General features: G+C 35.4%; 1 protein-coding gene across 4 annotated transcripts in view; it reads left to right on the top strand.

The window, feature by feature from the left end:
* The first annotated feature begins 7,498 nt into the window (after positions 1 to 7,498).
* Positions 7,499 to 20,378, top strand: part of TSGA10 (testis specific 10) — a 45,987-nt gene continuing 33,107 nt past the window's right edge. For 2 of the 4 annotated variants that reach the window (XM_058184910.1, XM_058184911.1), the window contains exons 1-8: positions 7,499 to 7,947; positions 10,688 to 10,807; positions 12,107 to 12,322; positions 13,395 to 13,460; positions 15,053 to 15,226; positions 17,597 to 17,752; positions 19,087 to 19,260; positions 19,392 to 19,469. In XM_058184910.1, coding sequence (XP_058040893.1) covers positions 7,891 to 7,947; positions 10,688 to 10,807; positions 12,107 to 12,322; positions 13,395 to 13,460; positions 15,053 to 15,226; positions 17,597 to 17,752; positions 19,087 to 19,260; positions 19,392 to 19,469 — 1,041 coding nt within the window. In that variant the 5' untranslated portion in view covers positions 7,499 to 7,890. Of the gene's footprint in view, positions 7,948 to 10,687; positions 10,808 to 12,106; positions 12,323 to 13,394; positions 13,461 to 13,487; positions 14,164 to 15,052; positions 15,227 to 17,596; positions 17,753 to 19,086; positions 19,261 to 19,391; positions 19,470 to 20,378 lie in introns of those variants that run through there. The other 2 variants (XM_058184913.1, XM_058184912.1) reach the window with 2 other exon arrangements.

Here is a 20,378-nt window from a genome sequence, read left to right as displayed (position 1 = left end):
ATTAAAGGAACTCGCAAGTCGATGAGCAGTGTTACTCTACCTTGTATTTTTCTCAGTTAGTGTGCTTTAAGAAGCACTTCCGTGTTTGGAGTTACTCTTGTCAAAGCCCTTCCGCTTGGGGATAAAATTAGAAAGTGCGTTGATTTTCTTTCTCTTTCTCCCATGTATTATGCTCAGGTGGTTTGAACTGGGGTTGTAATTGCAGAAACTTGCTTTCTCTTTTTAAATTGATTATAACACAAATTGCAAAAAAATAATAATTTTAAAAGTAAATTCTCAATTTTATAAAACCGTTCATAAGTAAATACAACCATGGGTAGCAGGACTAACTCAGTTAAATATGTAGATATGCCCCCTCCCCCTTTAATCGTGTCCGATTCTCGGAGACTGCCTGGACAAGCCCTTGCAGTTTTCTTGGCAAGATTTTTTCCAGAAATGGTTTCTCATGGGGCCGGAATAGCTCAGGCTGTTAAGAAGCCTGTTATTAGAACACAGTAGCCTGCAATTACTGCAGGTTCAAGTCCGGCCCAAGGTTGACTCAGCCTTCCATCCTTTATAAGGTAGGTAAAATGAGGACCCAGATTGTTGGGGGGGCAATAAGTTGACTTTGTAAAAAAATATACAAATACAATGAGACTATTGCCTTATACACTGTAAGCTGCCCTGAGTCTTTGGAGAAGGGCAGGATATAAATGTAAACAAAAAATAAAAAATAAAAAAAATTGCCTTTCCTAGGGCTGAAAAAATATCCAGCCCAAGGTTTGTGCCTAAAGTGGAACTAGATTTCAGTCTCCCAGTTTCTAGCTTGATGACTTAACTGCTACACTAAATTAACTCTAATATATGATTTTACTTTATGACTAAACGTATTTTGAATGTAAGCTCCATACTCCTGGTAATACTGCTTAAAAGTTATAGCCCCATTGGCATCAACAGGATTTGGAAATGCAGACTAACAGAGTTGGAAAAGATCTTGGAGCTCCTAGTTTAATCCCTTGCTTAAGCAGGAAACCCTATACCATTTCAGGCAGATGCTTATCCAATCTCTTCTTAAAAACCTCCAGTGTTGGAGCACTCACAACTTCTGGAGGCAAGAACTAATTCTTCCTTAGTTCTGGGTTGCTTCTCTCCATGATTAGTTTCCATCCATTGCTTCTTGTCCTGCCTTCAGTTGTTTTTGAGAATAGGTTGACACCCTATTCTTTGTGGTAGCCCCTTAGATATTGGAACACTGCTATCATTTCACATATCACTCAAGAATGACATTATACCCTAAATGGCCAATATATTTGTAGCAATGAAGTGAAGTAAAGAACAATATATGTCTTGCTCACACAATGAATACACCCATGAAAACATAAAATGACCCTGCAGATTTCAAGAAAGGCAGACAATAATAAGGTTGGTTAGTTAAATAAAGATGTATAATGGAGATATCAAAATACGAGATTTACTTTTCTTGTATTGACATGCCAGAATGGACATGTCAATACTCCATTATGGGGAGCCCGGACAGTGAACTAAAAGAACTAAAGATAGAGCTGGAATCAAAATATGTTCTATTCTTTTATTTTTACATTAAAAAATTTAATATTTTTTACTAATCTTGGTACTTCAATTGTAGTAGGATATAAATGTAATAAATACAAAGGGAGTCAAAACTATTTGAGTTAGTCCACTTTGTTAGCAGATACGAAATAACACCACTTTGTTAATGGAAAGTAACAAAGATAGAAGAATTCATTAGCAAAGCTATATAGAAAGTAAAACTCAGATTAATGCAAAATATTGAGACAAAAGTACAGTAATAGTAATCAAAATGCTTAGTTTTATTGGACTGAAATAATTACAATAAAATAACAATAAAATTAAACTTGTATACTGCTCGATTCCCAACAAATCTGAGCAGCTCATGACAATCAGAGAAATTGCAGTGAATCAATAAAATATAGAAGTCTGATAAGTCGGATGGAATGTTAAAAAAATAAATTAATTCAAACAAATAAGTAATTTCAATTTTAGAAAAGATAGAATAGAAAGGATATTTCTATGACAACAAAGATCAGAAAGGCAAAAGCAATGATTTTGAGTATTGTGAATGAATAAAAATGGACAACACTGTTATTAATTTTGAGATATTAAAAGTATCATATAGTTATCAGAAGTTTGAAACAAGTTGATGACATCTATGTTGGGTTGGAGGACTGAATAAATACCCACTAAATTTGATTATCTGCACTTAAAAATAATAACATTTAGACTGATATATAATAAACTTGGTGTTTGGGAAGATCCATGGACGAAAGGGAGAACAACTCAAGCTTGGGAAACTGTAAACAATATGATTATAAAAGCCCAATATGACTGAAAAAGAAAAATAAGAAATCTAATAAGAAAACAGAATGACTGCACAAAGAACTTTCTAATAAACTGAAAGACAAAAAGGATAAGTACAAAAAATGGAATGAGGGACACATAACTAAAGCAGAATACTAGCATATAGCCCAAATCTGCAAAGATGAAGTTAGAAAAACTAAGGCTCAGAATGAACTAAGACTTACAACAAATGTCAAAAATAATTTTTAAAAAGTTTCAACAGGTTTAAAGAAAAGTCAAGGAAACTATTAGTTCACTAATGGGAAAAGATGGCAAGGAAGTGATAAGCAGCAAAGAGAAATTACAGCAGCTTAATTCATTCTTTGCATCTTTTCATGCAAAAAGAAAAAAATAGCCCAACCTACCAAAACAAAACATAAAAGACAGATTAGGAATACAAATTAAAATAGGCAAGAAAATAGTAAGAGAACATCTGTCCACTCTAGACAAATTCAAATCACCAGGACCAGATGGATTGCATTCCAGAGTTCTGAAGGAATTGGCAGACATGATCTCGAAACTATTGAACCATATCTTTCAAAGATCCTGGACCACTGTGGAACTACCAGAAGACTGAAAAAGAGCTGATGTGGTTCCCATTTTAAAAAAACAAAGGGTGGGGGAGGGGAGGAAACAGATTCAGGAAACTACCGTACTAATCAGCTTGAAACCAATTCTTGGGAAGAACCAGGAAAAGATAATCAAGCAACAGATTTGCGAACAGCTAGAAGCAAGCAAAGTTACAACCAGAAGCCAATATAGGTTTATCAAAACAGATTATGCCAAACAATTCTTATTTCATTCTTTGAAAAAGTGACTAAATTAGTGGACCAATGAAATGCTGTGGACATAGTATAGTGGGTTTCAGTAAGGCATTTGACAAAGTAGACAGACCACAACCTACTTCTTGGTAAGTTAGAAAAATGTAAAAAATTCAGATGGATTTGTAACTGCCTGACAAACCACACTCAATGTGTCCTTAATGAAACTATACCTACATGGAAGGAAGGAAGAACTCGGGTATTCCAAAGTTCTGTCTTAGGCCCAGTACTCTTCAATATCTTCATAAATGATTTAGATGAGGGAAAAGAATGGGCATTCATCAAATTTGCAGACACCAAGCTGGCAGGAATAGCCAATACCCCAGAAGATAGGCTCAAGATCCAGAAGGATCTTGTAGTTTTGAACACTGGGCCCTATCTCACAAAATGAAATTCAATGAAGAGAAAAGTTTTTATACTTTGGCAAGAAAAAACAAATGTAGATACAGAATAGGTATCCACAGAATAGGTGAAACCTGGCCCAATAGTATTAATTGTGAGAGGGATCTTGGGGTCCTAGTGGACAATTACTTAAATATGAGCCAGCAGTTTACTGCAGCTGCCAAAACAATTCTAGGCTGCAGTAATAGAGGGATAGAATCAAGATCACATGAAATGTTCGTATTGCTTTATAATGCCTTGTTAAGACCACATTTGGAATACTGCATCCAAGTGATACTTTTGGCCACCACAATATAAAAAAGATGTTGAGACTCTGGCATGAGTGCAGAAAAGAGCAACAAATATGATGGGGTGGAGACTAAAATATATGAAGAACAGTTTCAGGAATTGAGTATATCTAGTAAAAAGAAGTGACATGATAGCAATGTTCCAATATTTGAGGGACTGCCACAAAGAAGAGGGAATCAACTTATACTGGAGATCTTCTAGTCCAATCGCCTGCTCAAGCAGGAGACCCCACAACTTCTGACAGCAAGCCAAAGTACCAGAAAGCAAGACAATGGATGGAAACTAAGGACATAACTAACCTAGAATTAAGAAGTAATTTCCTGACAGTAAGAACTATTAACCAGTGGAATGCTTGCTGTCAGAAGCTCCATCAATGGAGGTTTTTAAGAAGAGATTGGACAGCCATTTGTCTGAAATAGTAGGGTCTCGTGCTTGAGCAGATGACTGGACTAGAATTGAACTAGAAGACCTTCAAGATCCCTTCCAACGCTATTATTCTCAAGTTCTGTAAGTACATGACTTAAGGAATCTTCAGTTATGGTATGATAACACTTTCAACATAATGATGGCATAAGATAGGTATATCTAAGAAACAGAATATGAAAAATCCCTCAAGATCTGATCTAAGTTCTACAATTCCGATTAACTTCTTCCCTTCCAGCATCAAGGAGGAAAGGAGGTAGCAATTAAGAAAATTATGTTAAATTATTGCTATTGGAGATAATTTTTACAAAATAATGGACAGATCTAGAATCATACAGTATATTCAATCAAGTATTTTTAGTGTTCGTGACATATTGTCACAAACAATATGCCCAAGCAACAAACATCATGAAGAATATGTCCAAGCAACATCATGAATAAATCCTGTCCTGTATGGAAGTTCCAATTATTCATAAATAAATGGTAAAATATAAATATTTTATTTTAACAAAGATATTTATCTAACAAAATCATTAAATATAACATGAATAGTGAAAGTGATGAATTGCTACATTGGAATTAGCTCTTTAAATTTTTTACAAATTTACAATTCGAATAGTATAAAGTTCATGTTTTGGCAGAACCATTTTAAAAAACATCAATAAACATCAGTTACTGCCAAGCCATTACTTTTTTAACTATGGTCTGAGAACCCATAATATTGTTACAACAATCTTCTGAATTAACACTTTCATTATTTTGCATCTCATCTAGTAGCTTTCTCCCTGTAATTTGGAAAAAGTCAGTTATAGGCACAAGCTTGATTTCCTCTGTGTGTTGAAATAAATGTTCATTTGAAGTTCCAGTACTTGCATCATTCTTTATTATAAATACCGGAGTGTTAGTTTTACTGCAACACTTGCCCATTATGAAATTACAGTGAAACAGCTAAAACTAATCCAAATTTCCTGAAATTCAATGTCAATGAGGATGTTCTTCAGTAAGGCTGTTATATAAACCCTATATAGGAAAAAATGTATATATCAGAATAATTAAAGGAATTCCAAAATATTTCATTCCAATTAATATTTGGGCAATAGAAAAAAATTAAAACGTCTCTTTTCTTTTAAAATAAAAATACATTAATTCTGCTCTAAGTATCACCCAGCATAATTTATTTTCTGAGAACATTTATGCATTATGGGATATAAAAATCTCTTCTTTCCAGCAGATCTCACTACATCAGTACTTCTTTCTTCGACTTGTTTACTGAGATTAGTGAACTAAAAAATGTTCCTCTCCTAACAAGCCAAATTATGGTTTACTAATATCAGAATAAGTTTTGGGTTTGTATACTTGTCTTCCCTGGTACAACAACAAAGAAATTGGAAGATTCTGCTTCAGATTAACTATAAATGAATACATTATCAACAAATTAAAATGTCTAATTTCACCTTTGGTTATCTATACTTGGAGAACATGAAAAAAGCATAAGTTTGCACACATTTCAAATTTACTGGTGCCTTTTATGTTTAAACATATGTACAGGTATAAATCAGCTCAGAAACCATGGCTTGATTACGGATAGAAATAGGCATTTGATGATCTATATTACATAAACAGAATTTGCTAAATGTTGATCAATGCACATAGCAAGCTATTCAAGAGATTCTACTCGCTGAATTTAACCATGTAAAACATATAATTTCATATAATTACACATTTATCATATAAAATGATTAGTAATAATAGTTTAACATAAATTTAATGTACAAATCTAATATATAATACAAATTAGAGTCTGAGTGTTTTTGCCAAAGCACACTGCTAACCAAGGCATTATTTGAATGGATTTCGTATGATACTAAAAGATGAAATGTATAATAGGGAAAGATGCAAAAGTTACAAGTAGAAAGTTAGCGTCTAACTAACATAAACACACAAACATAAACAGAATATCGCAGTTTGAAGCAATGAAATTGCAATTAAAATATGATTGGAAGCAGTGTTATGATTACCAAATGGATATTATTTTGAATTTGCATATTTATACATGGAAAAAAACGATCCCATATTGTTACATAGATGGCATCTAATTGCTTTTCTCTTTTCATCTATAAGTATTCTTAAAAAGTAGTGCTCATTACAAACCTGTGATAAGCATCCTGAAACTGCTAGCAAATGCTGCCCCTCCTTCATTTCCATTTTATTTTTGAAGGGATTGATGCCAGTAACACAGTTCCCAATGAACTTAAGTTTCTTCTGGGTAGATTTCTATTGGCTGGTGGTTTGCCAAGCAATCTCCTGGTTACAAATTCCCTCTGCTAAAACATACTTTAAAGTAAGCCTAGCTCCCTCCCATCCTCCCTTCAACCAACTATGGAGAATCCTCTAATTCAAAGCAGCACTCCATATTTTTTAGCAAATCGAAGTAAATGTCTTATTTGGAACATTCCCAAATGTTGCCATGTCAGTTACAATTACTCAATATTAGCAAGTCATTCCTTTTTCTAAGAATGGGAACATCCATTTCAACACCCATTGGTTTTTAGGCAGGTGTGTTGACATTTTTATCCATTACCATTTTTGTGCCTACTTCTGCAAATTGTCTTTGGGCCACTCTCCTCCTTCTACCTAACGTTGTTGTTGTTGTGGGGAAAATAGGAGGAGCATTGGTTCGGTTCGCCCGCCTTTAGCCATCCTAGTTATTGCCATAAATCGTTCTTAGTTTTCTCTTTCCCTAGTACTCGGCGTATTTTCAAATGACCATCACGGTCCTTGATAACTTCGTAATCATAATCATAAGTTTAAAATAAATCCTAGGTTCTTGGGAAGAACTCGATGCCCGTGAAGGCCAACCCTAACTAAAGAACGGGCACCTGCGCTGCATATTGTTGTGTATATGATAATAATCATAATAACTGATCTCTGCCGCCAGGACCTTCCACCCATCCAAGGCTGTTAACAGTTGACCAAGGAATGCGCATCCGACTGGGCGCTCAATGGAATTTTGGGGATCGCCCGCTCGCCAGTTCCCGACGTTGTCGCGAGGTGTTTAAAGCACGAGCGGCGGTTGGAGCGGCGGAAGCGCGCCGCGCGTGCGCCCATGAAAGGGCGGGGTGAGGTCAAAAGCGGAGCATTACTCGGCCGGCTGAGTGTAACAGGTATCGGAAGCGTAAAGGGCGGGGGGGGGTTACCAGGAGACGCCGAGGGGCGGAGAGGAGACATTATTGTGGCAAACCGATAGGGGGCAGCGCGTCAGGGGAAGCAGGCGGCGTCCCTAGGAGAAGCCCCGTCGGGGCCGAGGCCCTTAGTGCGTGCCTGCTTTACCTGCCTACTTGCTTCTCTGGGGAGGTGGGGGAGAGAAGGAACTCCCAGCTGGCTGCACCTGCCAAACAGTTACGGGGCGGGTAGGCGCAGAGAATCGGTCTGGTTGCTCATTGGCCTGTCTGGCTTGAGAGGGAAAAGGAGGCGAGGTAGCGGGTAAAACCGAGAAGGGAGTTGAGGAACCCGGGAAGGAGAGAAGGAATAAGAAAAGGCAGGCAGTAAGCTTCCTGGCGCTCACAACTTAGCTGCCGTCATGACCTCTAGGAAATGCCCTGGGCGCAGGAGGAAAAAACCAGAATTTCTCGCAAAGGTACAGAGAGTCCGTAGGGTATAAAGATAAGGAAGGCAGCCTTCTGGCAGAGATATTTAGCAACTTGGGGGTTAATTGCACAGAGTGAGAGGGAGTCGAGAGAAAAAACTCTTCTGAAATGGGGGTTTCAGGTAATTGTATGAAGGTTGAGGAGAGATGTGATCATCATTCCCAGTTTCTGTTAACCTTCCAAGAGGAAAGTTACAAATAAACAAATTTAGATTATATTTTTTAGAAAAAAAAAGAAAGGCTGGAAATTCATGTTGCAAACCTAACAATTCTCTCAATTTGGCCTTCTTGCCTGAATACTTCATTGTTCTTTTGTTTAAAAAAAACTATCGGCAATCCATTGTTACAGTTCAGGTATAGATTTCTCCTGTTATGGTATGATCATTATTTTTCCTGCTTCAGTGTTTGATAAATCCATCATAGATTCCAAATCCTGGTGATATAGCCAAGAACACATGCACTTTTAAAACTGCAATTAATTTGGAAAGGATTTTTTTTTCCTAAAGTCCTTGGCATATGTGGGAAATATCTCAGCTTTTTGATGCATACAGCCACCCATTTCACTATGGTGATTCTGAGCAGCTGACAACACAAGCAACAACAAAAAGTAGAATACATGACCAGTCCACTTGGGTCACTATTAGATTCATTATTTAAAAGTTACATTAATATTTCCTTCTGAGAGTCCTCATAAGCAGTTAAATCACATTTCCTTGTGTAGTTCATTTCTATTATTGTTTTTAAAAAAACTTCCTAGGAAGATAAGTTTTCCCATGTATCCTATTCACCTGTCCCCAATCCATATCTTGGTTTCATTTGACATTTAAGAAAGTAGGGGAGCTGAGGGGCAGAATTGTTAGCTCATGGAACTTGTTAACCAAAATATCATGTGTCTTATTCTTTAGTGGTTGACTGGATTATACTGCTATTTAATAATTTAATTCCATGGAAATTAATTTTAAATAAGCACAGAAGGGGTTGGGTTGCATTTGAAATACTGTCACAGGTTTGTTTGGTTTTTATCAAAACCCAAAGTCAGTGGGCTCCCAAAACTAACGCAAGCACACACTGGGTAGTAGTCACAGTTCCTTCTTACACACTTCCCCAGGTCTACTAGTACTGTTACTACTAGTATAGTCTACTAATATACCCTACTACAATTTTGCCACAGAATAGTATTTCTGTCTATTAGCCCTTTAGGCTGCTATCATTTGCTTTGTTTCTACAAAGTAACAGAAACCATTTCCCATCTCACTCCCAGAACAACTCCAATGCATCAGCAACACCCACAACAATACCCACAACAACACTCACTTGCTTTTCTGCTTATTGATGGGAAGCTGGACTGGCTAGGGAAAGGTCTTAAAGGAGCAACTGCTCATTATGGGTATGGCTATTGGCACCTATTTATCCATTGGTGAAGTATCAGATGGGTCTATATCAACAAATTGTCCAAGCCTTAGTTTGACTGAACTCAGTCCTGTGGCTATTATCCAAGTCATTTTTCTGTTAATTGACTAGCCGATACTTCCTGAAAAGTATGATGATGTATTCTTTAATAGTGTATAATTACTATCTTTACATCCATCCTCTTAATTAATTGTTATTTGTATATCTATTATAGCTTTAAATTTGTTGAGAAATTCTCCATCTTTATTTAATTTTTTCCATTTTATTTCAGTAAAATGTTATGGCAATTCCTGCAATGGCAGGTCTTTCTTACAGTTACTCATGTTTAGTCACCTCCAGACTACTGCAAAGCACTCTACATGGGGCTGCACTTGAAAGCATCCTGAAGCATATTACAGAATGCAGCAGTGTGGGCCATTATGTGCACTCCTAAAACAGCACATGTTATATCTCTGTTCTTAGAGCTGTATTGGTTGCCAGTGTATTTATTTATTAAATTTATATTCTGCCCATCTCACTCTCAAAAGTGGGCAGCATATATATTAAATAAATAAACAAACATACTTTGTTTTTTAGTCAAATTCAAGGTGCTGGTTTTAACCTTTAAATCACTTCATGGCATGTGACTAGATTATCTGAGGAACACTTCTTTCGATTTACATCATCTGCCCCATTAGATCTGACAGAGAACACATGCTTATGTGTACCATCAGCTTCAGACTTATATTTGGTGGGTCCCAGAAGATGTACCTTCTCTGCTCACCTTATGGAATGTTGTTCTTTCTGAAATTATTTTTTTCTTTTTACCGTATTTTGTAATTTGCCTCATTTACGTAATGCTTTCTGAAAACTAGTAGCATTTTGTTTGGCTTAAACCAGTAACATTTTCTCAAGATTCTACATATGTTCCCAAACCTAAAGGCTTCTCATGATCTATGTCAGTCTTCCAAAGTATTGTTCCTTCCAGATATGCTGGACTACATTCCTACAATTCTATAATTCACCAATACCTTAGACAAAACCAAGCTGAAAAAAACTAATCACTGTTACTGAATTACTAATAAAAATGCTGACAGAGTTCCCCATTTGAATCCTCCCTTCAGTATGGTACAGAATACATAGTACCTAAGCATGATTTTTCTAAAAATTTCTGAATCCATTTAATATAGTCTCTATTGAACCCTGTCAATTTTATTTTCAAGTGAAGTTGAATAAATTAGGTTAAATGTATTTTCATATGGCAGTAACACAAAGTTTGCATTTTTTAGCTAAATGTAGCAATAAATACCTTAAATTTAAAATGAAATTAATTGTTTTATAGAGAATCACAACAAGAGAAGAGCTTGCATTAAGAGGTCCATTTATTGAAAGTGACAGAACTTCAAAATCTGAAGACAGCTTTAAAAGCAAAGACAAAATAATCCAGGAACTGCTCTTAGAGGTGTTGTCATATATTTCTACTATTTTGTAACAGCCATATATGAAATAAACTTCTACTGATATAATTGAATTAGATTGCTGTAATGTGAGAAAATGATTATGTATTCTCCATAGAGATGAAGGGACAAGATCATGGCCTAGGATCAGTGATGACATTTTGTCATTATGACTTAGTACCTCTTATACTAATGGTCTCTTACTGTGTGTCTCCAGAAGAGTAAGCTCACTTACTTATGGATACTATAGAGAGAAGATAACCGCCTAGATGTATCAAGACTGTTTAGTTCTTGTCAGCCTGAATTCAGACCTCATGGCAAAACAAGGTTGATAGTTTATTTAGAAAAAGATAAAGATTGTGCTTGTCACTAAGAAAGTAAGTGTCAAACTTTATGTAGGTTGTTGATTACAAGATTGCCTATTTGCAAATGGTTAATAGTTACAACAGGAATTTATATTATTATTATTATTAGATAATATTTATTGTGCTTTGAGTGTTCTTAAACTTAACAGTATTAGTAGCAGAAAATTAACTCTCCTAATGTGTTTTCCTCACTGGAAGGCCATAAATAATTTTCAGATATCTTGAAGTTACTAGACAGCTTAGTATGTCATCTGAGTATGTTCCTCAGCCTATGTTCCTCCCGTTTAGTTTTAGTTCTGGAAAGAAGACACCAAATTTGGTATATATTTAGTAGGATAGAATTTAAAAACTATATTCTCATTTAGAATCCATATTTATAACTAGAGTTACCATGTATCTTATAGTCTAACTGAACTTGCTGATAATAAAACACAGCTTTGAAGTCCTTGGAGAAAAATCAGTGTAAATCAAATAGTTTTCTGGGAGAAAATAATGTAATTATTGTAATTCCCTCAGTGTAGCTTTAATTGAGAATGTACATGCAGAAAAAAATGATATGTTGATGGCCAGGCAGCATTCTCTTATATCAGCAACTTGGTTGTTTGCCAAATAGTGAGATATTTTTTCTTCTTTGTATTTGGAGGGGCTAGGGAGAGTTTTGTTTCAGCAAGAGGGTAAGCTAGTAGCTGAATTGTATTTTGTATCCTCTGTGGTTGATTGGTTAGAGGGAACATTGGTTTATTCATGGCTTTCCTTGCCTGTTTTCAATGTTTTGTATTTAGAAGCAATCAAAATAATCCCATAGTTGATGGCTGACTCAAAATGTTTTATAGATATTAGTAAGTGGAAATAATGGCATGCAAAGCCTTACTTCATTCAATATATTAATAATTTTATTTCGGTGATAACAGAATTATAAAAATGTGTTTGTCTCACCAGATTGAACATCTAAAAACAAAAAATCTTGATTTGGAGAAGCATGTTAGGAAAATACTTAATAGTAAAGAGAAAGTAACAACCCAAGTGGACAGTTTGACCAGTGAGAATGAATATCTTTGTAAAGAACTTGCTCATGTAGATAAGATAGCTGAACAACTGGAAAAAGAAAAGGAGTTTGTACTTGATAGTGCTGGCCAAGAACTTTCAGAAGCCAAGGTACTTGTTTTATTACATGACATGTTTTATATATGCAGTGCAGTTATAGTATATGTTGCATTGTTAGCTTTAACTAATGGAGAAACTGGAAGAAAAAATGCAGTAAATACAATATTACAAGTAATCTTCAATTTATATCCATTCATTCAGTGACCATTCATGTCAGTGCTGAAAAAAATCATGTTATAACTGGTTCTCAAGGTTCCAGCTGTAGAAGTGCTCCTGTGTTCTCATGATCACGAGCCAGGCACTCAGGTGCCCAGTTCATAAGTACAGTGTCGCAACAAGCCATATCACAGGATCCCCATTTGCAGACTTCCCTGCCAGCTTTCCACAAGTAAAATCAATGGGAAGCCAGCAGGGAAGGTTGCAAATCACTCCATTAAATTGTTCCCGCTACATTTTCTCCTGCGGAGCTCTATATAGAATACAAGATCCCATAAATGTTTTACTCCATATCATTGCCTGTCCACTGCCCCACCTGCATTCCCCAGCACTTATCTGTGCCCCTCAGCAGCACATCTGCCATCACCACATTTGCCTATACTCCCTGCTGGCCCTCCCACACCCTCTGCTGACCTACCCTCAACCTCCTCCCCCAACCTGCTTGTAGACCCCATCAATCCACTCCCATTCAGCATTGCATGTCTGTAGTATCTCCTACTCCTACCATACTCCTTACCTGATTCCCACCTTTTCCTGGGTTACAACAGCAACTGGGATTGCCATTGCTAAGTGATGTGATTGCATGATGTATATTATTACCACATCATTTAGAGATGTCAGTCCTGGTCCTAAGTGCTCTCATAAACAGAGAGTATCTGTATTCTAATTACATTGTAAGATTATTGTATCCATGACTTAAGATATGCATGCATAGTTTTACATGGAGTGATTGCTTTTCAATGAAAGATGTGATTTTTGGAGGATGAAAGAAGTGAGCTCATTATTTATATCTTTGCTATATTTCTGGTATTTCACCATAGACCATATTGCTATTTCAGTTTATCTTATGGAATAATTGAAATAGATTATCTTGTCATGTAAATGCTTAAATATTTTTTCTTTCTAGTCTCAGATTAAATGCCAACAAAATACTATTAAAAAATTGGAACATACGGTCAGCGTTCTTAAATCTGTAAGTTTTTCGTATCTTTCCTTTGGTAATATATATTATTTCACGTGTTTTAAAATGAATACTTATTTTACTTGATATTTAAATTATTTCACTAAAAAAAGTATAGGATACTGTACACTTATGAATATTATAGACTCATAAGCACAAACTCCACAATAACTAATTAACGAGAATTAAATTACCCCATGAGCTATAAATGAAAACTATAAATATGATGCTAAAAGACCAGGTAAAATACAAGAGAAACACCAGAGCACTGAATAAAATAAAAATAGGGGCAACGATCTAAAATCAGGATGGTCAATCTTTTTGGTTTAGGAGCATGCCAGAATTTACATTGGTGTATTAGGGACTTTATTGCCAATTTTTTTTTGACAAAATGATAATTAAGTTAAAAGCATTTGAAATTATTTCTGATTCTGGATCACTGACGTTTCTGGGTGAACTTTAAGGGTAGGCTTGTGTAGAATGAAATGTAATACAGTAATCCAAATGAGAAATGAGAAGGGCATAAGCAACTTGCTTCAGTGCCTCCAGATTAAACTGCAGCTAACACACCAGCTCAAACTGAATGAAGACATCCATCTAGGAGCTGGGTGTCCAAGAGGAACTCCAGATTCCAAGTCTGGTCTTGGTGGAAGAACATGAAAGAATGAAATATGAAAGTAACACAACATGGGCAAAATAGTGGATGATACACATCGTAAGTAATTTATACAAGTAATAATGTCTCTGTTCAAAACTTTCTATTTTATGACCACCATGGCTGTTTAGCAAATTTTCCTAGAAAATTGATATGACAGAACAGAATAGAATACTTTATTTGGCCAAATGTGATTAGACACAAGGAATTTGTCTCTGGTGCAGAAGCTCTCAATGTACATGCAAACATGTACAAAGCAGTGGTGGGTTTCAAAATTTTTTACTACTGGTTCTGTGGGTCTGGCTTGGTGGGCGTGGCAGGGGAAAGATACTGTAAAATCTCCATTCCCACTTCACTCCAGGGTAAGGATACTATAAAATCTCCATTCCCACCCCACTCCAGGGGAAGGTTACTGCAAAATCCCCATTTCCTCCTGATCAGCTGGGAGGTAGAGAATAGTGGGGATGGGGCGAGTCAGAATTTTTACTAGTGGTTCTCCAAACTACTCACAATTTTTGCTACCGGTTCTCCAGAACTGGTCAGAATCTGCTGAAAGCCACTTCTGGTACAGAGTAATCATCATCATAATAATACCAATAAGTGGGTAGTAAAGAAGATAGCAAGGATAATAAAAATGCTACATGCATACATGGATTAATAGATTTGAACTTCATATAAACTTCATACTTTAATTAAAAAAGATACATTTAATCGCTTCTATTATTTAGATTAAATAATAACATTATTTAACATTCAATGGAATTTGGGGTATTTTTTTCTCTTGCCAACCTTTATTTAACAAATTCATTGAACTAATATTTTTTTCAGAAAAAAAATATGACAACTTTGAATTAAAAGTAAATAAAATACTTAGATTCTTATGCAGAGAATTTCTATAAAACCTTAAACATGGGATTTAGTAATTGTGCTTTTCACATGCACATAAAAGGCGGCCCTGGATGTTGAAAAGTCAGATGAAAAGATCAACAGTTTTGTAAAAACAATAGAAGAAGAGAAAGATTATTATAAATCTGAAGCAGAAAAGTTGAAGAAGATGTATCGAAGTACAAGTCCTAAGCGCAGCGCGTCTTGTTCTATTTCAAAAATTTCCTCCCCAATTCAGGTATATATTTTCATTTTCTGAAAATACAGAATGTTTGCATTTAATTTTTATTGCTTAATTATATTGAAGTTATAAGATTTAAAAATTAAACAGACCTTATTCTCTAATGAATTTATATAATAATGTAAAGTCTTCAAACTGACCTGAATTTTGATAAGCTGAAGGATACAGTATATCACAGAAGTGAGTACATCCGTTCATGTTTTGTAAATATTTATATCTTTTCATGTGACAACACTGAAGAAATGACACTTGGCTACAATATAAAATAGTGAGTGTACAGCTTGTACAACAGTATAAATGTACTGTCCCCTCAAAATAATGCAACACACAGCCATTAATATCTAAACTGGTGGCAACAAAAGTGAGTACACCCCTAAGTGATAATGTCAAAATGGAGCCCAAAGTATCAATATCTTGTCTGGCCACCATTATTTTCCAGCATTGCCTTAACCCTCTTGGGCATAGAGTTCAACAAAGCTTCACAGGTTGCCACTGGATTCCTCTTCCATTCCTCCATGACAACATCATGGAGCTGGTGGATGTTAGAGACCTTGTGTACCTCCACCTTCCATTTTAGGATGCCCCATGGAAGCTCAATATGGTTTAGGTCTGGAGACATGCTTGACCAATCCATCATCTTTACCCTCAGCTTCTTTAGCAAGACAGTGGTCATTTTGGAGGTGTATTTGGGGTCGTTATCATGTTGGAATACTGCCCTGCAGCCCAGTCTCAGAAGAGAGCGGATCATGCTCTGCTTTAGTATGTCACAGTACATGTTGGCATTCATGGTTCCCTCAATGAACTGTAGCTTCCCAGTGCTGGCAGCACTCATGCAGCCCCAGACCATGATATTCCCACCACCATGCTTGACTGTAGGCAAGACACCCTTGTCTTTATACTCCTCACCTGGTTGCCACCACACACACACTTGACACCATCTGAACTAAATAAATTTATCTTGGTCTCATCGGACCACAGGACATGGTTCCAGAAATCCATGTCCTTAGTCTGTTTGTCTGCAGCAAACTGTTTGCGGGCTTTCTTGTGCATCATCTTTAGAAGAGGCTTCCTTCTGGGACAATAGCCTTGTAGACCAATTTTATGCAGCATGTGGCGTATGGTCTGAGCACTGACCCACCCAACCCGTCAACCTCTGCAGCAATGCTGGCAGCACTCATACATCTATTTCCCAAAACCAACTTCTGGCTATGACGCTGACCACGGGCACTCAACTTCTTTGGTCGACCATAGTGAGGCCTGTTCTGAGTGGATTCTGTCCTGTTAAACCGCTGTATTGTCTTGGCCACTGTTCTGCAGCTCAGTTTCAGGGTCTTGGCAATCTTCTTATAGCCTAGACCATCTTTATGTAGAGCAGTAATTCGTTTTTTCAGATCCTCAGAGAGTTCATTGCCATAAAATGCCATGTTGAACTTCCAGTGACCAGTATATGAGAGTGAGAGCAATAACACCAAATTTAACACACCTGCTCCCACTTCGCACCTAATGAGTACCACTAATGATTCACATGACACCAGGGAGGGAAAACGGCTACTTGGGCCCCATTTGGACATTATCACTTAGGGGTGTATTCACTTTTGTTGCCAGTAGTTTAGACATTAATGGCTGTGTGTTGCATTATTTTGAGGGGACAGCACATTTACACCGTTATGCAAGCTGTATACTCACTACTTTACATTGTAGTCAAGTGTCACAAGTGTCAAGTGTAGTCAGTGTGTCACATGAAAAGATATTCTTAAATATTTACAAAATGTGAGGGGGTGTACTCACTTGTGTGATATATTGTATATCTATATAGTTTTCTTGGCAAAATTTTGATATGGTTTGCCGGCTTCTGAGACATAATTTTTAAATTTGCTTCTTCAATTTGTTATATAACTATGGAATTCTCTGATGACATAGCCAGATCAGACTTAGCTTCCAGTTTTCATCCCAATATATACAAAATTTAGCTATCCTACTTACCTAAGTAATAATAACTTACCTACTCTCTTTAACCATAGTTACCTGTATTGCATGGATTGATTTGTGATGGTTTAGGAAGAGAATTATTGTACTAATGGAACCTGGAAAAAATACATGACATTTGCTCATTTTTCCTTTATGATAAATAAGTAAGAGCTATATATGTATTTCAAATCGTCCCTTTAAAGCATATGCTTATTTATGGTAAAATAACATTATGAAACTAATTAAAAATGTTCAAATAGTTTGAAATTTGGAATATTGCAAATTAAATTTATATATTCTCCCTTCCAAAAAAGAAATAATTTCAAAATGTTAATATAGAATCTTGCAATAAATTTAATATATTTAAAAATGGGCATTTTATCTCCATTAAACATTTAGGGAAATCACTGTGATAAAGAATATCTACAAATTTTGGTAGAACGTGATGAGTTTAAGACAATGCTGGAAAAATATCAACGTCATATAACAGAACTCCAGGGGAATATCAAAGTCCTCATGGCAGAAAGGGACAAAGCTGTTTGTCTTTATGATCAGGTAATTTTGGATAGGTATTTTGGTAAAAACAATTTTTGATATATTACAAGGCATTACATAAGTTCCCATATATTATAAAATGTCTTCTAAGTATTTAGGATAATCTCAAGTAGCCTTATAGGTATTGCCTTCCTCTAAGATAGATAGTATTGTAAGTTGGAATTGTCAATAACTTTCACTACATTTTGGAATCCCTGTCTGAAGATATCTCTGTAGCTTTATATTTTAACCAACTTGTTAAACTGTTTTGTTCTTCTAGACTTTTGATGGCTTGATTTTTTTTTGTATAAAATAAACAAATTTTGTAAATTATATTGCTTCTTTTGAACCTTTATCTCCATATTTGTCTTGTATGAGGATATATAGTACTTTGTGCATTGCTGATAAGGAAATGATTCTTAAATGTGAAAAGTAAAAGATACAGTGAATAATAATACATTCATAGAAGTTATCTTTTTCCTATGATCTTATGCAGAAACCCAAATGAGATAATGGTTTTTTTTAAGATAATGGGTTTATTTTATTTAGCAATATTTTTCACAGTAGCGAGTCAGATTATTTTTTGAGAAGACTGTTATTAATAAGTTAGAAAGGGAAGATCTCCACAAATTTGTATTTATCAACAACTTATACTCAATAGTAGACTGCCTTTGAATACAGGTTTCATTATTTATTGTAACTGTCACTGATAGACTTATGTTACTATTATCCTTTATCCTTTGGATTGTGAGTATGAGGAATAAAACCAGTTAGAAAAATTTCTGTAAGCAGTTCCTATGCCAAGAGGAATGAATAAAGGGATAGCTTGCAATACACATAGGTAAATGTGTTAAGACTAATGCTTCTTTTTCTGGTTTTAGGGAAACCATTTTATATCTTTCTTGTAGCAAATAAATATGCAGTCCCAGTCTTTAGCCAATATAGTTGTCTTTTATTAAACTTACATTTTATCTCATTTTATTACGTAATAGATAATATTCACATCATATATTTTGAATTTATGTAATTATCTGATATATGTTGTACACAATCAGTAGATCCCTTAGGTTATAAATCCTAGAAAAGAACAGTTAATGCTGAAGGACAGAGCTGTTGGTGCATCTCTCCCTGCATCTCCCAGTGCTAGTCCTTGTTATGGCAGAAATTGTTCTATTACTATTATTGAAGAAAAAAACCCAATCTCTTAAGTCAAATTATGTACAAATTATGGAGAAGAATTTTAGTTTTCATGTCAATCACCAAATGTCTAGGATCAGATCTGTTAATAAGTTAAATATTTAGTAAATATTTAGCACAAATAGATAACATGCCTCAATATTAATTTTAAACACCAGGCACAGGAAGAAGTAAATCAACAAAGAAAAGAACTTATGAAAATCCCCAAAGCTTCTACAACTGCAGTGACTGTTCAGGCTGTCTTGAGACGTGTGGAAACAGAAAGAGATGCAGCCATTTCTGATTTTCGAAGGATGGCCGCTGAACGTGATAGCTTGAGAGAGAGGTTAAAGGTTTGACTTTTTATCCAAGCTCATTTAAGTAGCATATGCGTATTATACCATATTCCCAAATATTTAATCTGCTAAATTAAAATTTAGGATACTGAAAAATAATTTAAAATTATTTTATTTTTTTTATATAGATTGCCCAAGACACTGCATTGAATGAAAAGGCTCACTTGGAACAAAGAATTGAGGAACTGGAATTAAATATTCAAAGCGTAAGAAAAATATTTTTGAAAATATATTGATAAATGTTGACATTTATCAGTAGCTAAAATGTATGAATATAACAACTTGATAAGATATATATTGAAATAACTTTTTGTACAGCTTCATTAAGTATGACAAGTAAGCAAAAAGCTTTAAGCCAGTTTGTTCTAATGTTTCAGGCACTGGACTAGGATTGGGGGTGGGTCCAAGTTCTATTCCTTAGATATAGAAACTGATTAGGCCACTCAATTTTAGCTTTGAGACATTTGAAAATGGCAAACCATTTTCAAAGACTTTGCCAAGAAAAATATATGTACTTACCCAGGCAATCATCAGGGGTCAAGACTAACATTAAAACAACATAAAGAGGGCTGTGAAAATATTTACAGACCCCTCACATCCTGGACATAAACTGTTTCAACTCCTACCCTCAAAACAACTCTACAGAGCACTGCACGCCAGAACAATTAGACACAAGAACAGTTTTTTTCCGAATGCAATCACTGCTAAAAAATTCCCTCAACACTGTCAAACTATTTACTAAATCTGCACTACTATTAAACTTCTCATCGTTCCCATCACCCATCTCCTTCCACTTATGACTGTATGACTGTAACTTTGTTGCTTGTATTCTTATGATTTATATTGATATTGATTGTTTCCTGATCGCTTATTTGTAGCCTATGACTATCATTAAGTGTTGTATCATTAAGTGTTAAATTTGTACCTTATGACTATCATTAAGTGTTGTAAGTGTTGTACTTTGATGAAGGTATCTTTTCTTTTATGTACACTGAGAGCATATGCACCAAGACAAATTCTTTGTGTGTCCAATCATACTTGGCCAATAAAAAATTCTATTCTATAAGAGACAGAAATTCTCAGGCTAGACTCAGCAGCTATGTAAACATTCAACA

The sequence above is a fragment of the Ahaetulla prasina genome, chromosome 5 (genome assembly GCF_028640845.1).
Source record: "Ahaetulla prasina isolate Xishuangbanna chromosome 5, ASM2864084v1, whole genome shotgun sequence".
NCBI lineage: Eukaryota > Metazoa > Chordata > Lepidosauria > Squamata > Colubridae > Ahaetulla > Ahaetulla prasina.
Note: the sequence above shows the minus strand (reverse complement) of the source record. Positions and strands in the feature narration are given on the sequence as shown.